Source organism: Amblyraja radiata, chromosome 12 (genome assembly GCF_010909765.2).
Source record: "Amblyraja radiata isolate CabotCenter1 chromosome 12, sAmbRad1.1.pri, whole genome shotgun sequence".
NCBI lineage: Eukaryota > Metazoa > Chordata > Chondrichthyes > Rajiformes > Rajidae > Amblyraja > Amblyraja radiata.
The window spans coordinates 38,391,686-38,412,999 of record NC_045967.1 but is presented as its reverse complement, the minus strand read 5'-3'; the positions used below and the strand labels follow the sequence as shown (position 1 = coordinate 38,412,999).

At 44.8% G+C, this 21,314-nt stretch overlaps 1 protein-coding gene across 3 annotated transcripts; it reads left to right on the top strand.

Annotated features, from left to right (window-relative positions):
- Positions 1-3,166: 3,166 nt before the first annotated feature.
- Positions 3,167-21,245, top strand: mars2 (methionyl-tRNA synthetase 2, mitochondrial). 3 transcript variants are annotated; one of them, XR_004413631.1, is made up of 4 exons: positions 3,167-3,514; positions 7,216-7,550; positions 8,321-9,579; positions 20,624-21,245. XR_004413631.1 is itself a non-coding variant. In XM_033030561.1 (3 exons), the coding sequence occupies exons 1-3, from the start codon at positions 3,220-3,222 to the stop codon at positions 9,521-9,523; spliced, it is 1,833 nt and encodes a 610-aa protein (XP_032886452.1). In that variant the 5' UTR covers positions 3,167-3,219; the 3' UTR covers positions 9,524-9,616. The 3 variants fall into 3 exon arrangements, 1 of the variants encoding a protein (XP_032886452.1); XR_004413630.1 differs by lacking the exon at positions 20,624-21,245 and adding an exon at positions 9,679-11,470; XM_033030561.1 differs by lacking the exon at positions 20,624-21,245 and having other exon boundaries at positions 8,321-9,616.
- The last annotated feature ends 69 nt before the right edge of the window (positions 21,246-21,314 follow it).

Genomic DNA, 21,314 nt, shown 5'->3' with positions numbered 1-21,314 from the left:
TAGGGTTGCTGTCTCTTCCCTCCTCTTCTCCCTCTGCGCTGAGACGATACCCCACCGGGCGATGGTAAGTCAGTCCCGCGGTTCAAGCTCCGCGGCCCGGGGGTGGTCGAAGCTGCCGCCCTCCAGTCCAGCGGACGCAGTTGTTGCCACGGGAGCTCCGGAAAACAGGCATCAGCCTGTGACCTGCGAGCTCCCGACGATGTCATCCACTGGCCCGCGGCCGAGCCCCGGATTCAGGTCGCCGCCGCCTCAGCCACCGGAGCACCGAGGTACATGGATAGGAAAGGTTTAGAAGGATACTAGACTAAGTGGGACCCGTTGGGAGGTCAGGTTCCCCCAACGCAACTCGTTCCCCAATGCAATATTCCAACTATGCGGGATATTTACGTCCCAGTTAGAGTGAAGGGCAAAGCAGGCAAACATAAGGAAACTTGCCTGATGAGGGAAATTAAGGCACAGGTCAAAAACAAGAAGGATGCATGGGACAGGTATAGGCAGCTGGGATCAAATGCATCCCTGGAGGAGTTTTGGGAACTAAGGAGTAAAATGAAAAAAGAGATCAGAAGGGCAAAAAGGGGCCAGGAGATAGCTCTGGTGGATGGCATTAAGGACAATCCTAAAAGATTTGATATACATAAGGGGGAAAAGGGTAACTAGAGAGATAGAGAATGGGTCCTCTGATGAATCAAAGCCGTCACCTCTGTGTGGAGTCACAGGAGATAGGCAAGGTCCTCTGAGTGTTTCTCCTCTGTATTTAGAAACATAGAAAATAGGTACAGGAGGAGGCCATTCGGCCCTTCGAGCCAGCACCGCGAGAAAGACAGTAGGACGGAGGAACTTGGGGCAGTCAATGGAAGTGTCATAGCAAAAGGATTTGAGTATAGGAGCAGGGAGGTTCTACTGCAGTTGTACAGGGTCTTGGTGAGACTACACCTGGAGTATTGTGTAGTTTTGGTCTCCTAATCTGAGGAAAGACATTCTTGCCATAGAGTGAGTACAGAGAAGGTTCACCAGACTGATTCCTGGGATGTCAGGACTTTCATATGAAGAAAGACTGGATAGACTCGGTTTGTACTTGCTAGAATTTAGAAGATTGAGGGTCTCGAAGGGCCGAATGGCCTACTCCTGCACCTATTTTCTATGTTTCTATGTCTTGAGAGCAGTCAGTGTTACCGTCGAAGTACTATTATGTGTGAAGGTAGACAAATCTCCAGGGCCTGATCAGATATATCTGAGGACATTGCGGTAAACTAGAGAGGAAATTGCTGGAGCCCTGGTTGAAATTGACGAGTCGTCCTTAAATACAGGAGAGGTGCCGGAAGACTGGAGGGTGGCAAATGTTATGCCTCTTTTCAAGAAGCGCTGCAGGGAAAATGCTGGGAACTATAACCTTAGCGTCTAGTTGGAAAGTTACTGGAGAGTATTCTGAGGGATAGGATATACAGGCATTTGGATGGGCAAGGGCTGATTAGGAATAGTCAGCATGGTTTTGTACGTGGGAGGTCGTGTCTCACAAATCTGATTTTTTTTAAAGACGTGACCAAAAAGGTTGATGAGGGCAGAGCTGTAGATATTGTGTATATGGATTACAGTAAGATATTCAACAAGGGTCCACATGGTAGGTTGCTCTGGAAGGTTAGATCACATGGGATCCAAGGAGAGATAGCTGAATGGATAGAAAATTAGCTCCATGAAAGGAAACGGTGATGGTGGAAGTTTGCTTCTTGGACTGGAGGCCTGTGACTAGTGGTGTGCCTCGGGGTTTGGTGCTGGGTCCGTTACTGTTTGTCATCTACATCAATGATTTGGATGAGAACATACAGGGCAAGATTAGCAAGTTGGCTGTTGATACAAAAGTGAATGGTTTTACAGATAGTGAATATGGTTGTGAAAGATTGCAGTAGAATCTGGATCAATTGGCCAGGTGGGCTGAGGAATGATTGATGGAATTTAATACAGAGAAGTGTGAGGTGTTGCATTTTGGGATGTCTAACAAGGACAGGACCTACACAGTGAATGGTTGGCCTCTGGGGAATGTTGTAGAGCAGATGGATCTTGGAGTGCAGGTGCATGAGTATTGAGTATAGAAACTGGGAGGTCATGTTGCAGTTGTATAAGATGTTGATGAGACCGCATTTAGAACATTGTATTAAGATCCAGGCACCATGTTATAGGAAAATGTTGTCGAGCTTGAAAGGGTTCAGAAACGATTTATGAGGATGTTGCTAGGACTAAAGGGTGTGAGCTATAGGGTGAGGTTGAGTAGGCTGGGTCTCTCTTCCTTGGAGTGCAGGAGGATGAGGAGTGATCTTATAGAGGTGAATAAAATCATGAGAGGAATAGATTGCGTAGATGCACAAAGTCTCTTGCCCAGAGTACATGGGTTCAAGGTGATGGGGGAAAAATTAATAGGAATCCGAGGAGTAACTTTTTCACACAAAGGAAGGTGGGTGTATGGAACAAGCTGCCAGAGAAGGTAGTTGAGGCTGGGACTATGCCATCATGTAAGAAACAGTTAGACAGGTAAATGGATAGGATAGGTTTGGAGGGATATGGACAAAGCGCAGGCAGGAGGAACTAGTGGAGCTGGGACATGTTGGCCGAAGTGTGGGCAAGATGGGCCGAAGGGCCTGTTTCCACACTGTATCACTATAGGCCAATTCACCTACAAACCCACACTGCCAACCTGCCTCAAGAAGGGTCCTGACATAAACGTCGCCTAGCTATGGTCTCCTTGCTGCCTGACCCGCTGAGGAACTCCAGCACTTTGTGGCTTTTTGTTTACAAAAAACCTACACAAATTTGAGATGACTGAAGGATAATGTGCGAACTCTACACAGACAGTGCCCGAGGACAGGCTCGAACCTGGTCCCAGGTGCCGTGAGGTCAATTAACCTACAAACCTGTATGTCTTTGGCGAGTGGGAGGAAACCAGAGATCCCGGAGGAAACCCACGCAGTCACGGAGAAAGCGTACAAACTCAGTACAGACAGCACCCGTGGTCAGGATCGAACCCGTGTCTCCCGCGCTGTAAGGCAGCAACTCTACCGCTGCGTCACCGTGACCACCCCTCCCCCCTCGACATCACGCGCACGCGTACTCCGAGGGTTCGGGAGGGAGATGAGCAAGTGCGCAGGCGCGGTGACGGCCGCCCGGGGGGGGGGGGGGGGGGGGGGGGGGGGGAGGGGAGGAGCCCGCGGTGTCGGGGTCGCTCGGTCAATGTGGGGCTCCGTCAGGCCGCACCTGTCCTGCCGCCTCCCGTCTCTGGGCACCGGCTGCCTCCGGCTGGCGGCCCGGGATGGTCGGGCCTTTGGATGCCGCTTGGCCGCGGGTAAGGCGTGTGGACACAGTCCCCGCTCAGGCCCGGCGGCCGCTCCCGGCCCCGTCTTCATCACCACCCCCATCTTCTACGTGAATGCGGCTCCTCACATCGGCCACCTGTACTCGGCGGTGCTGGCCGACGCCATGTATCGGCTCAAGCTCTTACTGGGGACCGACGCAAAGTTCACAACAGGTACAAGGCGGGCTGGAGCGAAAGCTCCGTAGGTCACGGTGGCGCCGCGGTAGAGTTGCTGCCTTAACTTACAGCAAAATGCAGCGCGGGTTCGATCGCGACTAAGGGCGCTCTGTCTGTACCAAAGATCTTAGAGCAGATATAAGATCTTTGGTCTGTACGGAGTTTGTACCAAAGATCCTATAACGGAGCTATAAGATCTTTGGTTTGTACGATCTCCCCGTGATCTTCTCCGAGATCTTCGGTTTCCTCCCACACTCCAAAGACGCACAGGAGTGTTGTAGAGCGGAGATAGTCTAGAAGTGCAGGTACATAGTTGCTTGAAAAATAACAATACTGGACTCTTGTTTAAGAAGGAACTGCAGATGCCTGAAAATCGAAGGTATGCAAAAATGCTGGAGAAACTCAGCGGGTGAGGCAGCATCTATCATGGAGGAAGGACCCTTCTTCAGACTTAACGCTTTTATAATTGGAATGATTACACTTTAAATTCACAGATAGAGAGGGTGGTCAAGAAGGCTTTCGGCACATTTGCCTTCATCAGTCAGGGTATAGGGGGTTTGCACGTAAGGTCGCCGGGTCAAATAATGATACATTTTGCTTCAGAGGCGTTTTCTTTTTGTATGTAAAAACCCACTTGAGAATCATTGGCGCTTTTAACATTTTACCAGATTTATCACTTCTGAAACTTTTTAGATGCCAAAGGAATCAAGAAAAAACACTATTGATGAAATGCAGTGAGCAAATGTGATAATTCCCAATATTTTCAATCTTGATATCTGCACGGCCAATGTTCGCCAATGTTGCTGTTGTTGTTCCTTAAGCTGTCGCTTCTCTCTACCTTCATTTCTCCTCATTTTTGGAATTCTGAAGTAGGATAGGTGTCTCTCACGGTTACCCCGATTTCCACAATGATTTACAGCGCAAAAAATTGACCATTTCGGTGGTTTTTAACAGGTAAGAACACGTACTTTCATACCTGTTAAAAAACGCCGAAATTATCGATTTTTGTGCTGTAAATAATTGTGGAAGGTGACTGAACGCTCTGAACCAAATGCTCTCGTATCTTTGCTCTGAATCCGAGCAAGGTGTAAGCAGCCGAAGGAGCGCATCCCTCGGGACAGCACACCGGGGTCAGCGCTGTCCGGCCACGGCCGGCCTCCGCCCTGCCTCCTGTGCGGCAGCACTGTCACGCGCTGTAGGTGACGCACTGAACCGATCCCCCGACTGTGGGGACAGACGGCCCGGGGTCCGCGAGCGTGGAACCAAGAGTGTGGAGTCCGGATGCTGGGACAGAAGAAGGGCTGGCTGTGCTGACATTCACCGCGTGTACTCCAGTTGGCGTTGCGTGGCAACAGTACGGGTCACGGGGTCGTGACCTCGATGCCGTACAACCTCCCTATACAAATTAATTACAGTAAACCCTCATTATAATGGACCATGCGGGGCGGGTGTCTTTTATTGCCGATTGTCCCCTATAACCGAGAACGGATTATTATTGTATAAATAGTTGGAACAAACAACTACAGTTGCGGGTTAATACACAAAAGGACACTAAGTGCTGGAGTGACTCAGCTGGACAGACAGCATCTCTGGAGAACATGAATAGGTGACGTCTTGGGTCCAGACCCTTCTTCAAACTCTCGGTCAGGAACTTTATCCTGGAATCCAGGTGAGTTGATGGCTGGGGGAGAGGCGAGGATCTGCGCATTTGTTGGTCGTCGCTCACAGGTGGCTGGAGTGCTATTGGTGGTGGTGGTGATTGTGGTGACTGTGGTGGTGGCGGCTGTGATGGTCGTGGTGTCGGAGGTGATGGTGGCTCCTGCGGGAGGCAGTGGCGACGGGAGCAGCCCAGCCAGAGAGGCGGCATGGTGGTGGTGGCGGCGGCGGCAGCAGCCCACCGTGGCAGTGAATGTCAGTAGGTTAGTCCACTATAACCTAAATCCATTATAAAGAGGTCCGTAGAAACAAGGGTTTACTGTACTGCTTGTAGAAGACATATTGGTAAATAAATGTTGCTACTGCTTCTGACATTTCCATCACTGCTGATTGAGAATGGTAATTAGCAGTTTGGATTTCTCCTGTATTTTGAAGACAAAACATACCTGGCTGATTTTCCAGTTTGGTGGATAGATGTCTATTATTAATTTGTTATTAATGTGACCAAAGTCGCAGCTGGTTTGCAAATGCAGGTTTTCCATTGACATCCAGGCTGTTATCTGCTCCCTTGACTGTTGCAACATCCAATGCTCTCAGCTGGTTCCTGAAGATGGAGTAAATCAAATTTTCTTCTGTGATTACAGAGCCAAAGTCATACAGCATGGAAACTTATGTTTGCCCCAATTCCCTTTAAACCGGTTCTATCCATTTACCTGTCCAAATGTATTTTAAATGCTGTTATAGTATTGCCTCAACTATCTCCGGCAGCTTGTTCCATATATCCACCATTCTCTGTGTGAAAATATTTCCCCCTGGGTTCCTATTAAATCTTGTCGGGATTGCAAATAGAAAACTGTTAACTTCTGAGAAATGTGCTTTGTTATGTTACTCCAAGGAACACTTGAGTGGAGACTAGTCACTGCAGCTATTTATTTAACATTTTGCTGAAGCAGTAAAGCATTTCACTTTTTATTACCCACATTATTCTCCTTGCAGCATTGGAGCACACATTTAGCCCAGCCTATTACTTCCAATTCTGCACCTATTTTCTCTATCCTATTCCTCCATACTGTATGAACATTATTCCCTGCCCCCCCCCCCCCCCTCCTGATTTCTTTAACATCTTCCTATCATTCATCGGTGCAATAGGGGAAATGTATAAAAGCCAATTAGCCTACCATGCCACTGAGATACAATCATGTAGATGTGACCTGCATGGTGCCATTAGTGAAGCATTGTAATATTAATCACAAGTATGATTAAAATTGCAAATCTCATTGGGACATTTTAACAAATCAAGTCATCTTATGCAAGTAAAATTAGAAATTACAAATTTCCACCTTTTCCCTCCACTTGTAGGTCAACAATGTTTGTATTCTCTCGGTTCCTAACAGTTTAAGCATGGCATATTTTTTGTTAAAAGCATGCTTGCATCCTCCTCTCCCCATTGTGATTGTCATTTGTCATGTTTCACACCAATGACAAAGCAAAAGAAAATATTTTAAAAAAAACGACAGGTGCTGGAAATATGAAAGAATAATGGAAAATGCTCGATGCACTCAGCAGGCCAGGCTATGTATGTCGAAAGTGAATTGATCTTTGCTTCAAAGGTAGACAAAAATGCTGGAGAAACTCAGCGGGTGGAGCAAAGGCATAGGTGACGTTTCGGGTCAAGACCCTTCTTCTGATCTTTGCTTCAGGTCACTCGTACTCAGTGTTTTCAATATTTGCTATTTTTGTGGCATAGTTTATCATTGCTTACACGACTGGAAGCATTGCCTATCCATTTCTTGCACAAATACTGCCTGACCCGCTGAGGGCCTCCAGCACATTGTATTTTACTTTGTATAGCACTTGTGTGTCTTTTTTTAGATCCCCAGATCATTTATCCTGGAGTCGTTGTTGTTACTGCAGTCAACTATGTCACTTGCTCATTTCTACTCTCATTTTAACTTTGTCTACTCATTTTCTCATTTAATTGAAATATTTATATTTTTGTTGTCAGATTTAATTCTATAACACAGCTGTTTCATTTATCTCAGGGACAGATGAACATGGCCTGAAGATTCAACAAGCTGCAGATGCAGCAGCTAAGAACCCATTGGAGTTCTGTGCCAGCGTGTCTGAGGAGTTCAAGAAACTGTTCCACAAGTCCCTGGTTTCATATACAGATTACATTCGAACAACAGAGGAGCGTCACAAAACTGCAGTCCAATATTTTTGGTGTGTTCTGCGTGACAAGGGCTACCTCTACCAAGCAGCATACGAAGGCTGGTATTCCACTCCAGATGAGACTTTCCTTTCTGATTCACAAGTTTTAGAAAGAAAAGACACAAATGGGAACATTATTAAAGTATCTTTGGAAAGTGGTCACAAGGTAAGCCTGCATTGGGAGTGCACTTATACTATGTACAATAGTGATCAGGAGTATTAAATGTGATTAGTACCTTGAGTTAATTTTCACAATATTTGAAAAGAGCAGTAGATATGATTGCTCATAACGCTGCTGTGTGCATTATCTGAAATTTTCCATGGTGGAAAGATTAATTTGCTTGTAACAAAAATAGTAAATGCTGGTAGTACTCCAGTGAAGCAGCACACTTGGAGAAAGTTAATGTTTCAGATTATTGCTCTTTCATCAGAGTTTATAGTCCAGTAAACTGGCGCATTAACTCTTTTTTCTACGTGTTCTGTCTGTAATTCCAGGATTTCCTTTTTTTATTTTCATCGAGTATGGGGGAAGAGAACGGGGTGGGGTTTTACATTCATCAGTGTTTTTTTGTGTGCAGACTAAAGGTTAAAAAAAATTGAAATTTTGTTTTCCATTAGCACTTAACTTAACGATGTAATGTGGTTTGCACATTAACCCTGCTGAAAGTGACCTTGTCGAACCTTTCCATCTACTGTAGCTTGATTCAACCTCAAAAGATCACCAGCTGCTGTATTAACATATTGTCAGTATCCTATTTGGCATTGAGCATTTCCTGATAATAGCTTCACTTTTTTAAAGTATTTTTCACTTATGCAATTATGTTGTACTTCGTGCTTTAGTAAGTATGCACTAGTTGCACACTGTGATTTTCACCTGCAGAAAATTGATGCATAACCTTTACTTTGGTTTAGGCTAAATTTTTTTTTAACCAACAGGTAGAATGGACTAAAGAAGAAAATTACTTGTTCAAATTGTCTGAGTTTAAACCCAAGTTGTTAGAGTGGTTAAAGAAGAACCCAGAAGTAATAATCCCTGAAAAATTCTATCACATTGTTCTCCACTGGCTTCAGGAAGAAATACCAGATATATCTGTATCACGACGAAGGAGCCGCTTGAAGTGGGGTATTCCAGTTCCTGCTGATTCAACACAAACAATTTATGTGTGGTTAGATGCTTTAGTTAATTACTTGACTGTAGCAGGTTATCCAGAGGATCAAAATCTGCCTGCCCTACATCACATTATTGGGAAGGATATTCTCAAGTTCCATGCCATCTATTGGCCTGCTTTCCTGATGGCAGCTGGTTTGCAGCTACCAAAACAAATCTATGTTCACTCCCATTGGACAGTCAATGGCCAAAAAATGTCCAAGAGCCGTGGAAATGTTGTTGACCCAATGGAAAGATTTTCTGTATACACTGTTGATGGTTTCAGATATTTTTTGCTGCGGCAAGGTGTGCCAGATGCGGACTGTGACTATTATGATGATAAAGTGGTGAAAGTTTTAAATGCAGACCTTGCAGATTCATTGGGAGGTCTCCTTAACCGTTGTACAGGCACAAGCATAAATCCTGATCAAATTTACACAACATTTTTCAATCACTGCTTTCCTGAAAGACGGCCTGAAGACAACAGGCCCCTGAAAAGCAGAGCAACAACTGAAGATTATAAAATGATTCAGATGGTTGAGCAACTACCGATGAATGTTAAGGACAGCTTCGAAAATCTACAAATTTATAAGGCCTTAGAAGCCATTAATTTTTGTGTTCGATTAACAAATGGCTTTTTCCAAAGACACACTCCGTGGAAACTTGATGGAAAAATTGCTGAGGATTGCTGCTGGCTGGAAACAGTACTTCACATTACTTTAGAGTGCCTACGCGTTTATGGGATCCTATTGCAACCAGTGGTCCCAACAATTGCAAATCAACTGCTTTCACGGTTAGCTGTTGGCCCACATGAACGAGACTGGGAACATTTGAACTTCTTGGCCAGATACCACAATAATATTTGCATATTTGAAGGAAGAAAGTTAGGTCCAGATACAGGAATCTTGTTTAACAGATTGGAGAGGATACATAAAGCTCCAAGCAAAACTCGAGGCAATCAGGAGATAAAGTTGCAACATATTCTGAAGTAAATCTGAGATGTTAAGTCACTCACCGTCCTGTGTGAATAATGAATCCTGAAGATATTGTACGTATTAAAGTTATTAAACAATAGATTAATAATTTTTAAATTGTTTGTACAAGTTATTTTAACTTGCATTATAAATGCGTTTTTCCTCTTTTTTAGGTAATGACATCAGCTCTAACCCGAAAAATTTATGAACATTGGTTTATGACTGCTACAGGCTACATGTAACTGACCTGTATGAATTCATTTTTAAGTCTGATATAATTTCATTTACAAACTGTTCTTAATATCTAACCACCTATAGCAGTAATGTATTTTTGTACAGAATCTAATCTATTTCTAAACCAAATTCATGCTCTTTGAGTAGCATTTTAAGTTTTCAGGTTATTTTATTTTCTTGTGTCAGAATAACTGGTATGTTGTATGGAAAAATCATTCTTTTTTGCTGTTGCTTCCCTCAGTATGGTCAGGTATTTGCAGGTTTTATTCATACAGTTTTATGAATCTGTCTCTCTTTCTCTGCGACTTAGTATGGTACATTTTGGAAATTGATTTGCTTCAAAGCTACACTCGCCCTTAGTTATGGCACATCTCTATAATGCTGCCATAATTTTGTCTGTTTTATCAAATACTAGACGACCCGTTGGGTCCCAGATATCCTCGAGACGTTCAGTTATTTGAAATTCCATCGATCCCCTGGGTCCTGCTTAGCCATCCTCCTCTGCTGTACCACTTGTCTGGCCTGTGGCTCAGCCATCCTCCTCTCCTGTGCCTCTTGTGGGCGTGGCCCTCGTGTGGGCGTGGTCCTGGGTCGCTGGGCCTGCCAGGGCGTTGACTCAATCCGGTCCTGCGATTCTGGGGATTCCAGCGGTTCCAGGTATTCCAGCATGCCCATCTGCTGCTGGTCGAAGAGGCACAGCTCATCAGCGCGGGCCGCCAGCCGGATGGGATCCTCGAAGCTCTCCCCCGCGAGCTGCTTGCGGATGTCTCACGGCAGCTGCTGCAGGTAGGTAAATTCAAAGAACGGGCAGGTGGTCGCCCATGAGCGTGAGCATCTCGCACATGAGGGCCGAGGGCATCCGGTCGCCGAGCCTGCCCATGTTAAAGACCTGACAGGCGCGCTGCATTCGGCTCAGCCCGTTGATCCGGAACAGCAGCTCCTTGAAGCCTGTGTACTTACCCACCGCCGGCGGATTATCCAGGTAAGGAATTACCCCGACCGGCTGTCTGCTGGTCAAGGGCGCTTACCACATAGTGATAGCGAGTCTCATCGGCTGTAACACCGTGGATGTAAAATTGGGATTCGGCCTGTCGAAACCAAACCCCCGGCTGCGAGGTCCAAAATGTCAATTGCTTTAGGAAGACTCTGTTGAGTCCGGCCTCGTCGGCCTTGTTTCCTCAAAAACTAGTCGGACACGAGTTGTGTGCATTAGACATGTTTAATCTCTCTAATACAGCTCCCTACTCCAAGGACACAGGCGTTGCCCGGCCTTAAATACCAAATCAGGTACCGACCCCGTGACTAGCGCCTCCCACACAAAGATGCCGCCCTCTAGAGCCGATGGTTCGTTGTGACCTTGGGTTGTCACCAGGTGCCGCCACACTGGAAGGCTGAAAATACCTCAAAATGAGCAGTTTCTCTGTGCCACATTATTGGCCTAAATTTGGTATTTGCTGGTCACTTGTGCAGCATAGAGTGTAAAAGATTCTATAACTAGCTGATAAAATATAATGCCACTATTTTGATGCCTCATTCTTTTTGATTGCTTCAAGTTGACAATTTACAATTCTAGAAGGCAAAGGCTTCAAACCAATAGCTGGACTTAATTGTACTCAAATTATGATTATTTTAATCTTTAGAATGATAAAAACTATCCACCGGATGGCGCTCTGATGGCAGCCTCGCCAAGAGTCTGTCCTTTTCGTCTTTTCTTTGTTATATTTAGTGTGTTTTTAAAGCATGTGTTAATGTTCTCTGGTTTTATGTGGGCGGGGTGTCGGGGGAAATGTTTCTTCAGTCTCTTACCTTGCCGGAGATGCAAATGTTTTCCCGGATTGTATCTCCAGTCACTCTGCGGCCTAACATCGTGGAGGGGGAGGCCTTGCTCAGGACTGACTTTGAGCCCCACTGTGGGGCATGGACTTACCATCAGAGCCGATTCCTTGCCTGCGATTGGTGCGGACTTTAACATCAAAGAGCTCGCAGTCTCGGGTTGAGACCGACGTCGGGAAGCTCCAAAAGCCGCACGACGTTCGACTAGCCCCGACCCGGGGTAGATCGCCCGGCGTGGAGAAGCTGAGATTCCACCCCCGATGCAGGAGCTTGATCGCCCTGATGTGGAGGCCCTCGACCGCTGGAGGTCAAAGGGAAAGATTGAACTTTTTTTTGCCTTGCATCACAGTGAGGAATGCGGAGGAGTCACTGGTGGATGTTCATTTTAAAAAGTATTTTGTGTGTTCTGTTGCTTTTTATTGGTATGATGACTACGGCAAATCAAATTCCTTGAATGTTGTAAAACGTACATGGCTAATAAAGTATGATTATGATTATGAAAATTAAGGTCAATAAGAAGAGTAATATAATCCTGCAGTTTAATCAAGAATTAAATGATTTCTGCACTCAATTATACAGTCAAATTGTACAGCATAAAATAAGCAAGCCCTCAGCCCACTGCATGTATGTCCACTTTATGTCTATCTATATGAATCCGTTTTCTTGCCTTAAATTCATATCTCTATGCCCTGCTCATTCAAGTATCTGTCCAGATGCTACTGTTTGTGCCTCCACCACCACCACCACCACCACCTCTTGACAGCTCATTTAGTTTAGTTTAATTTAGTTTATTGTCATATGTAAAGAGGTACAGTGGAAAGCTTTTGTTGCATTCTAACCAGCCAACAGAAAGACTTCATGATTCCAATTAAGCTATTAGTGTTAGTGTAAGTTATTTAGTGCAAGTTTAGTCCAACCAAACATAGTCTGAGGGTCCCCGATGAGGTAGTTAGTTGGTCAGGACTAGTCTCTGGTTGTAGTGGGATGCTTCAGTTGCCTGATAACAGCTGGGAAGAAACTGTCCCTGAATCTAGAGGTGTGCATTTTCACACGTCTTTGCCTTTTGCGCGATGGGAGAGAGAGTGGCCAGGGTGTGACTCGTCCTTGATTTATGCTGCTGGCCTTGCCAAGGTGGCGTGAGGTATAAATTGAGTCAATGGAAGGGAGGTTGGTTTGTGTGATGGTCTGGGCTGCGTCCGCAATTTCGAGTGGTCTTGGATGGAGCTGAACCCAAACTAAGCTGCGATGCATCCCGATAAAATGCTTTTTATGACGCATCTGTAGAAGTCCTCAGATATCCTTTATACCTCCTCCCTTTCAGCCTGATCATTTTGGACTCGCCAGCCATGGAATACAGATTTTATCTATCCGAAAAAAGACACTGCTGGAATATCTCAACGGGTCAGGCAGCATCTCTGGAGAACAATGGATAGGTGACAGTTTGAGTTGGGACCCTTCTTCAATCAATGCTTCTTCACTTACTTGACCGACACTAAAAAGGAGTCCGAGAAAGGGTCCTGACCTTCTTGTATCTCTTATGCTTGGATGCTTGTATCGCTAGAACTGACTTCAGCAGCATTTCTCAAGTCATTGCCCATGATCGTGTATGTCCTGCTCTGTGTTAATTTCCCAAAATGTTAAACTTCCTTTGCAAGCTTTTCCAGTTGATCAATAGCCTGTTATAACTTGGACAAGCTTCTTCGCTATCTACTATTTTGGTATCAGTTGCAAACTCACTGATCGTGCCAGCTTCATTCTCATCTGAATCTTTGATATAAATGACAAATAACAAAGGATCTGGGACCCACCCCAGGCCTCGGTGTGAAAATATCCCTCTTCTACCACTCTGTACCTCCTACCATCAACCCAATTTTGTATCCAGATGGCTAGCTCATCCTAGATCCCATATCCCTTAGTCTTCAGGGCCAGCCTATCATGGGGCATTGTCAAAATGTTTACTAAAATCAATCAAATGTACAGCGCAGAACCAGGCCCTTCAGCCCACTGAGTCCAGTCCAATTATTTACACTAATTCTACATAATCCTAATTCTGGATTGCTCCTATATGCTACCTTCGTTCTCACCAATTTCCCCTTATCCTTTGTACCCAGACAACACGCGGTACATAACAATGGTCAATTAATCTACCAATCTGCATGTTGTTGGGAGTAAAATAGAGCACCCAGAGGAAACTCGTGCATCATTTGCAAACTAAACACACTCTACATAGGATTGATCATGGGTCAGGATTGAACATAGGTCTCCAGTGCCATGAGATGGTGGCACCACTAGTGCTACTGTGCCATCCCAAAGCAATTTGTGGTCATGTACCATCAATGTAATTTCAGATCCTAATTGTTTAATATTAAAGCAGCTGTCAATGTTATGAATATTCACTTTTTTTTCAACAATTAAAATAGGAAATGTAGGGGAATTATAGTCATGAGGAAACTATTTGAAAATGTTAAATCTTCAGTTCTTCACTGTTCTGGTGCAAAGTCATCGTACTGAAATAATTCTGTGCTTGACTCCATTACTGTTTCCTGAACTGTTGAGTAGCTTTCAAGTAAAGTAATAAATCAGGCCACAGGACAGAGATTTTCTTCTGTGACTTGCAAGTTTTAATAGATGCAGTGTTAAGAGAGACACAGATAAAAGCCTGAAAATGTTGGCAGTCTAGATTCATCAATGTTATCACAATGTCAGGGTCAATCAAGGTAAAATAGGGCTATGAAGTTGTGAATGTTTTGGTACAGATTGAGTTAAAGTTTGGGAATGTCTGATCTGTCATCCGGTATTATCTTGATAGTAAATGTACTATATTTCTTGGATCCCTTAACTCTTGATTTCATTATAAACCTAAAATGTGGCTATTACTTTATAAATGCATTCAGTTGCTCAATCTAGGACCTCCTGAGAGAAATCCCTCTTCATTTCGGTCCAAAATGGATGACACCATATTCTGATCCCAATTCCAGATTCCTACATAAGGGGGAAACATTCTCCTATTATCTATGATCTCAAGTCCCTTCAGAATTGTATATGATCCAACACCAAATTAATACAATGCTAAGCAAATATGGAAGAGGAGGACTTCCTGCACATTTGGAATAATGTTTGAATTCTAACCTTCATGAAGAACCTTAGCAATGATGCTGAAGTGGCCTGATAAATGTAAATAGAGAAAGGTACTTAAAAAGTAAGCATGGAAATAAAACAAACCAAGGTTCAAGCACAATGGACAAATTAAGGCTGTAAATTTATTTCTCATACTTAAATAGACATGAGGTATAATTGAATTAAAACTAAGATTTCTTAAAACAAATGATTTAATTATATTTGTAACGTCTGCTGAATGCTGAGCAGCAAAACATGATTTTTTTAAACAAACTCACACTGATAGAATAGCTTTCTAAGCATTCACCTTGTGATTTTATATTGAGTGGAACCATTTCAATGCAAGTTCATTGTGGGACATTATTCTTTTCTCTTTCCACATATTATCTTTCTTAAGATGTGTAAATTACATTATTAAGTTATACTATTTGAAATAATTCAATCCAGCCATAACAACTGAATGTCTAGTTTATTGTTGATCATATCAGCCTTTATTCACATTTAAGATGATGTATGCTGGACCTTCAGAAATATGTCATATTTTAAACAAATAAGACAACTATTTAGTTCAGATCTCAGGGCAATGTCTCTTGTGTCCATGGATTACATGATTGTACCAGGAGTTATTCCTTGGAGCACAGGAGTATGTGAAGTGATCTTATAGAGGTGTGTAAGATCATGAGGGGAATAGACAGCGTGAACGCACAGTAGTTTTACCCCAAATAATGGAATCAACAACTAGATGACATAGGTTTAAGGTGAGGGGAAAAATTTCATAGGGACCCGAGGAACTACTTTTTCACTCAGAGGGTCAAGTCAACTTTATTTGTCACATACGCATACAAGATGTGCAATGAAATGAAAGTGGCAATGCCTGCGGATTGTGCAAAAACAACAAAACAGAACAGAACCAGTATTTACATTTTAGAAAAATAAAAAGACACAACACAACAGTAAATTAGTCCCTGGTGAGATAAGAGTTTACAGTCCTGATGGCCTGTGGGACAAAATTCCGTCTCATCCACTCTGTTTTCGCAGCGTGACAGCGGAGGCACTTGCCTGATCGTAGCAACTGGAACAGTCCGTTGCTGGGGTGGTATGGGTCCTTCATTATCTTGCTGGCTCTGGATCTGCACCTCCTGGTGTATAGGTCCTGCAGGGGTGGTGAGTGTAGTTCCCATAGTGCATTTGGCCAAATGCACTACTCTCTGCAGAGCCTTCCTGTCCTGAGCAGAGCTGTTCCCAAATTAGATCGGGATGTTACCAGACAGGATGCTTTCTACAGCCCCAGAGTAGAAGGACTGAAGAATCCTCAGAGAAACGGAATTTCCTCAGCTGCCTTAGGTGGTAAAGGTGCTGCCTTGTCTTCCTCACCAGTGCGGCAGCGTGTGATGTTCATGTCAGATCCTCTGTGATGTGGACTCCCAGGTACGTATTTAAAGCAGCTCGCCCTATCCACAGTAGTCCCATTTATCCCCAGTGGCATGTACGTCCTCAGTTATTGTGCCCTTCTAAAGTCCACAATCAGCTTCTTAGTTTTTGTGACATTCAAGAGGAGGCTGTTGTCCCGACACCAGAGTGCCAGGTCAGCCACCTCCTCCAGGTAGGCCTTATCATCGTTATGGCCCACCACCACAGTGTCATCAGCAAACTTGATGATGGAGTTGGAGCTGAACCTGGCCACACAGTCATGTGTGTACAGGGAGTACAGTAGAGAGCTGAGGACGTATCCCTGGGGGGAACCTGTGTTCAGGGTGAGGGGGTTGGAGGTATGTCTCCCCACCTTAATCACCTGGGGCCTGGTGGTGAGAAAGTTCAGGACCCAGGCACACAGGGGGGTGTTCAGCCCCAGTTCCAGCAGCTTCTCAGCAAGTCTGGTGGGGACGATGGTGTTGAAAGCTGAACTGAAATCAATGAACAGCATCCTCACATACCCTCCCTTCTGGCTGTCAAAGTGAGAGAGAGCGGTGTGCAGAACCTGGGAGACCGCATCATCCATGGATCTGTTTGGACGGTATGCGAACTGCAGTGGGTCCATGGTGCGAGGGAGGAAGCCGCAGATGCAGTTCTTGATCAGCCTCTCGAAGCATTTCATGACTACCAAGGTGAGGGCCACCAGTCGGTAGTCATTCAAGCAGGCTGGAGAGGCATTCTTAGGCACTGGTACAATGGTGGATCTTTTGAAGCAGGCAGGGACCACGGACTTGGCCAGGGAGAGGTTGAATATTGTGGTGAGCACTGGAGCAAGCTGATTAGCGCAAGACTTTAGTACTCGCCCAGATTTACCATCTGGGCGTACAGCTTTCCTCATGTTCACACGCGTCAGAGCCCTCCTCACGTCGTGCTCGGACACCGAGAATGTGTGCACTTCCCCAGCGGTGGACCGACCTCCAGCCTCGCTAGCCAGCGCGCCGGCGGTGTTATAGTTAGCTGGCGAGCTAGGGGTGATGTTGCCCGTCTCGAATCGTGCGTAAAAAGAGTTCAGGTCATCAGCTAAGGAGGTGCCGGCACGCCCGGTCGAGGGGAGGATGCTCTGGTAGTTAGTTATAGTCCGTAGCCCCTGCCAAAGGCGCCTGGTGTCCCACTGCTCCATCTGCGACTCCATCCTGTCCCTGTACCTCCTTTTTGCGTCCTTCACCGGCCTTCGCAGTCTGTATGACTCTACCTTGTAGTCGATCATACTGCCGGATGCCAGGCCGGAGTTGTAAGCAGCGGTGTGAGCATTCAAGGCAACGCGAATGGACCTGTCCACCCAGGATTTTTGATTAGGAAAGATGTGAACCCTTACCGTGGGGCCAATGTTATCAGCTATTGTTGCAATGAAGTCCGTGACTCCTTTCGCGAACTCACTGATGTCTCTGGAACCTGATTGGAACATATTCCTGTTGACATCGCTCATTGCATCCTGCAGCATGGCCTCTGAATGGTCAGACCACTGCTTTACGTCCCTCGTCACTGCCGCTTCCCATACTATCCGTTGTTTATACTCCGGCAGCAGGAAAATGGCAGTATGGGCAGATTTTCCAAAAGGAGGGAGAGAAACGGCCTTGTATCCTTTCCTGAACGGCGTGTAGCAGTGGTCCAAAATTCTTTCCCCCCTGGTGACACATGTGATGTGTTGGCAGAAGTTAGGCATAACCTTTTTGAGATTTTCCTTATTAAAATCCCCAGCCATCACCATAGCCACATCAGGATTTGTGTACTGATGCCGACATAACACATCGTGTAGGGCCAATAGTGCCACGTCGGTGTCCGCATGCGGTGGTATGTAGATGGCTGTGATGATCACTGAGCTGAACTCATGGGGAAGGTAGAATGGACGGCATGAGATAGTCAGATGCTCCAGGTCAGGCAGGCAGAAACGAGAAAGCGTATTAATATTCCTAGGTTTGCACCAGTTATTATTGGTCATGAAGCAAACTCCTCCATCCTTTGATTTCCTGGATTCTTACGTTCTGTCCGCACGGAAAACGGACTCGATTGGGCAAATTACTTGATCCGGCACCAGCGTTCAGCCATGTCTCGGTCAAACAGAAGATGTTACCGTCTCTTATGTCCTGCTGGAAGATAATCCTCGCCCTGAGGTCATCCAACTTGTTCTCCAGGGTCTGGACGTTAGCCAGAAGGATGCTGGGCAGAGGTGGACGGAAGACTTGAGCTCTTAGCCTATTCCGAATCCCCCCCGCTTACCTCGATGTTTTCGGTGGTTGGGTACATGGAACAAGCTGCCAGAGGAGGTAGTTGAGGCAGGTACTATGACAACATTTAAAATACATTTGAAGAGGTACACAGATAGGAAAGGTTTAGAGGGATATGGGTCAAACACGGGCAGGTGGGAGTAGCGTCGAAGAGGCAAGTTGGTCCAACGGGCCTGTTTCCGTGCTCTATAACTCTTATTAGTGAATCAACACCCATTAAAAAAAACTGATTAGAGGAATAATTGACAAGGAGACATTACTAATGGCCGTATTCCATGACTGACTGGATCCTTTAGGTGCTCAAGGAGTCGATCTCCAGTTTAGCAGCCCGCTGGAGCGCTTTATAGTAACAAGGTATCTCCATGGGACTGTACATCTCACAGCAGCCATCCATCCAGTTTATAATAATCTTCAAGCCTAATGTAACCTGCTTAAATTTGCTGCTCTTCATTCTTCTGCAGGATTACTTGAACTACTGGCTGTGCAGCTTAACTGCTGTTTAACCACAAACTCCTTCATGTACTGTAAACATTGTCGTGGAAATATCTAACCAATCCTTCTGAGATCTCCCACTGTCTGACAATCTGAAACTTTTACCGTTTTATAGTATACCAGACCAACTGGCCCTGTCACACGGTACCCCAATGCAATATTCCACCACTAACCCATAGCCCCCACGGGAGCGTAAGATTCCACAACTCCCCTGCCTCGCCCAGAACCAGACTTTAACAAAAAATCAAATTGCACTTCCCCTGCCTGCCGCAGCACTTCCAATTGCAATACAAATTGACCCTCCCCCTTCTGTTCAAATTGTCAGGAGCAGGAGTAAAATGCCAGGGAGATTAACGAATACCCTACGCAGATAACGTTTGTTGTATGAGTACATTTAAAACTTGCATAATGTGATGACCAGGCCACAAAATAAAGTATCAAAGCGACGATGTACTTCAAGCAACAATTAACTAGAGGCAGGACGTTAGGTACAAATGTGTAGGAAGGAACTGCAGATGCTGGATAGACATAAAATGCTGGAGTAACTGAGCGGAACAGGCAGCATCTCTGGTGAGAAGGAATGGGTAACGTTTCGGGTCGAGACACTGCTTCAGGTCTGAAGACGGGGTTTGATCTGTAACAACACCCATTCCTTCTCTCCAGAGATGTTGCCTGTCCCATTGAGTTACTCCAGCATTTTGTGTCTATCTTCTGTATGTACAAATAATGTGCTAATGTAATATGGTGCCCAAAGCAAGTGAAATGGTGGGCTGCAAACAATGGAGGAGGAGTAGAAGGTACCCTTATCACTACTGCAAAATAATGGTGAGAGTAGAAGGTTGGTTATGTGAAAAAAATTAAAGAACAGTTCAGTCTGTGTAAGAAATATCAAAGGTGCTAAGGAATGGAACAGTTTGTAAACAAAAAGTAATATAACTGATAACAAGTTAAACGTGTTGTCGAGAATTGGAAATGACAACAGGTAAGATAACTTTGGCTGTTAGCTGTCATGTAAAGTCAAAGAGAAAAATCATACACACAGTAGGACCAAGAGGAAGAGAAACAATACGGCAACGCAAGAGGAGAAGAGGGTGCACCGCATTAGATTGGAGGGTCACTCATGAAATCTCAAAGAACACAATGATTAACAAAGATTATGATCACTATTTCTTTGTACTAAATATAATTCATTTAATATACCCGGATAGGCAGTGTTTTGTTGTAATAGCAAACGTCATGTTAGATTAAAGATAATTATGGGGGGAAAAACTATAATTGCCAAAGTCTTGCGGAAGAACACCAGTTTATCAGCCTGTACGATGTACATGAACTGACTGGACTCGGTGTACTTAGAATTGCATCCCAACACCAATTGGTGTTTTCATTAGGGAACTAAAATCAATATTGTTTTATGCACCGCCTTCAGTCCTGCCATCTTCCTAATTTAAATGGAAGGACGGAAAGGGGTGGAGTGAGCGGGGCCCGAGAATGATACATAGCATAGCTTTATTCATAGCTCAAGCTTACATCACCTCCAATTTTTCGAGTCATCAGAGTATTCGGTGGATCTACGTCCGGTCATCAGCCGTTCCTTTATTAGAAAACTACATTTGAAATGTAATACCATTTCCGTGTATGTTTAACTCCTGCTGTCAATATGATTTAAGTATTGTTCATAGTCTCCAGATTCAATTTACAAATAACTTGGTTGGTTAATACAATTGAAACCACGTTCTCATTGCAGTGGCCCAGAATATGTGAGGTGCATTTTTGGACAAAGCACATTGGATCCTTAAAGATACCCAAGTGTCAGAATCTTCCGGGGTTTGTTTTATCCTCTGCCGGGATTGGTTGGTCATTTTGCCATCCCACTTCCTTTTTAATATCTCTCTTTCTCGGGTTAGTGATGAGGGTAGAGGGGAGCAGAGGAGAGGTTGGAGATGTGAGCGAAGCATGATTGCTCATCCAGAATAGGCAACTCAGAGGATCAGTGGACATATTGTTTTCCTGTTGCTATTTTCATTTGAAAACCAAGTATCAAATATGCAATTCAACAATTAATTCTGATTGTTTTAGGTACAGAGAGATGTAATAGAGCGACGGATGCACGGCTAGCTGCAATGCTGTAAGTGATCGGGTGTCTGTCTGCCTTCTTGCTGTGTCGGCTGTGCTTTGTCTTGTTGCCAGCGCTCTGCTCCCAACACTGCGTCAGTTTCGCCTGATCAATCACTGCGTGGCCACATTAATCAGCTTAAAAAAAAAACACACAAGGCGCGGGGAGCGAGAGGAGGGATAAAGGAGCAGCTTTCTGAAACTGGTCCCAGTTTTATCCTCAAAACCTATTCTGTCCACACAAACTGAGGAAGGAAAAATACACAAGGATCGCCCCGATTGCAAGGATGCTGATGAATACAATCTCAGCCCCGACACAAATG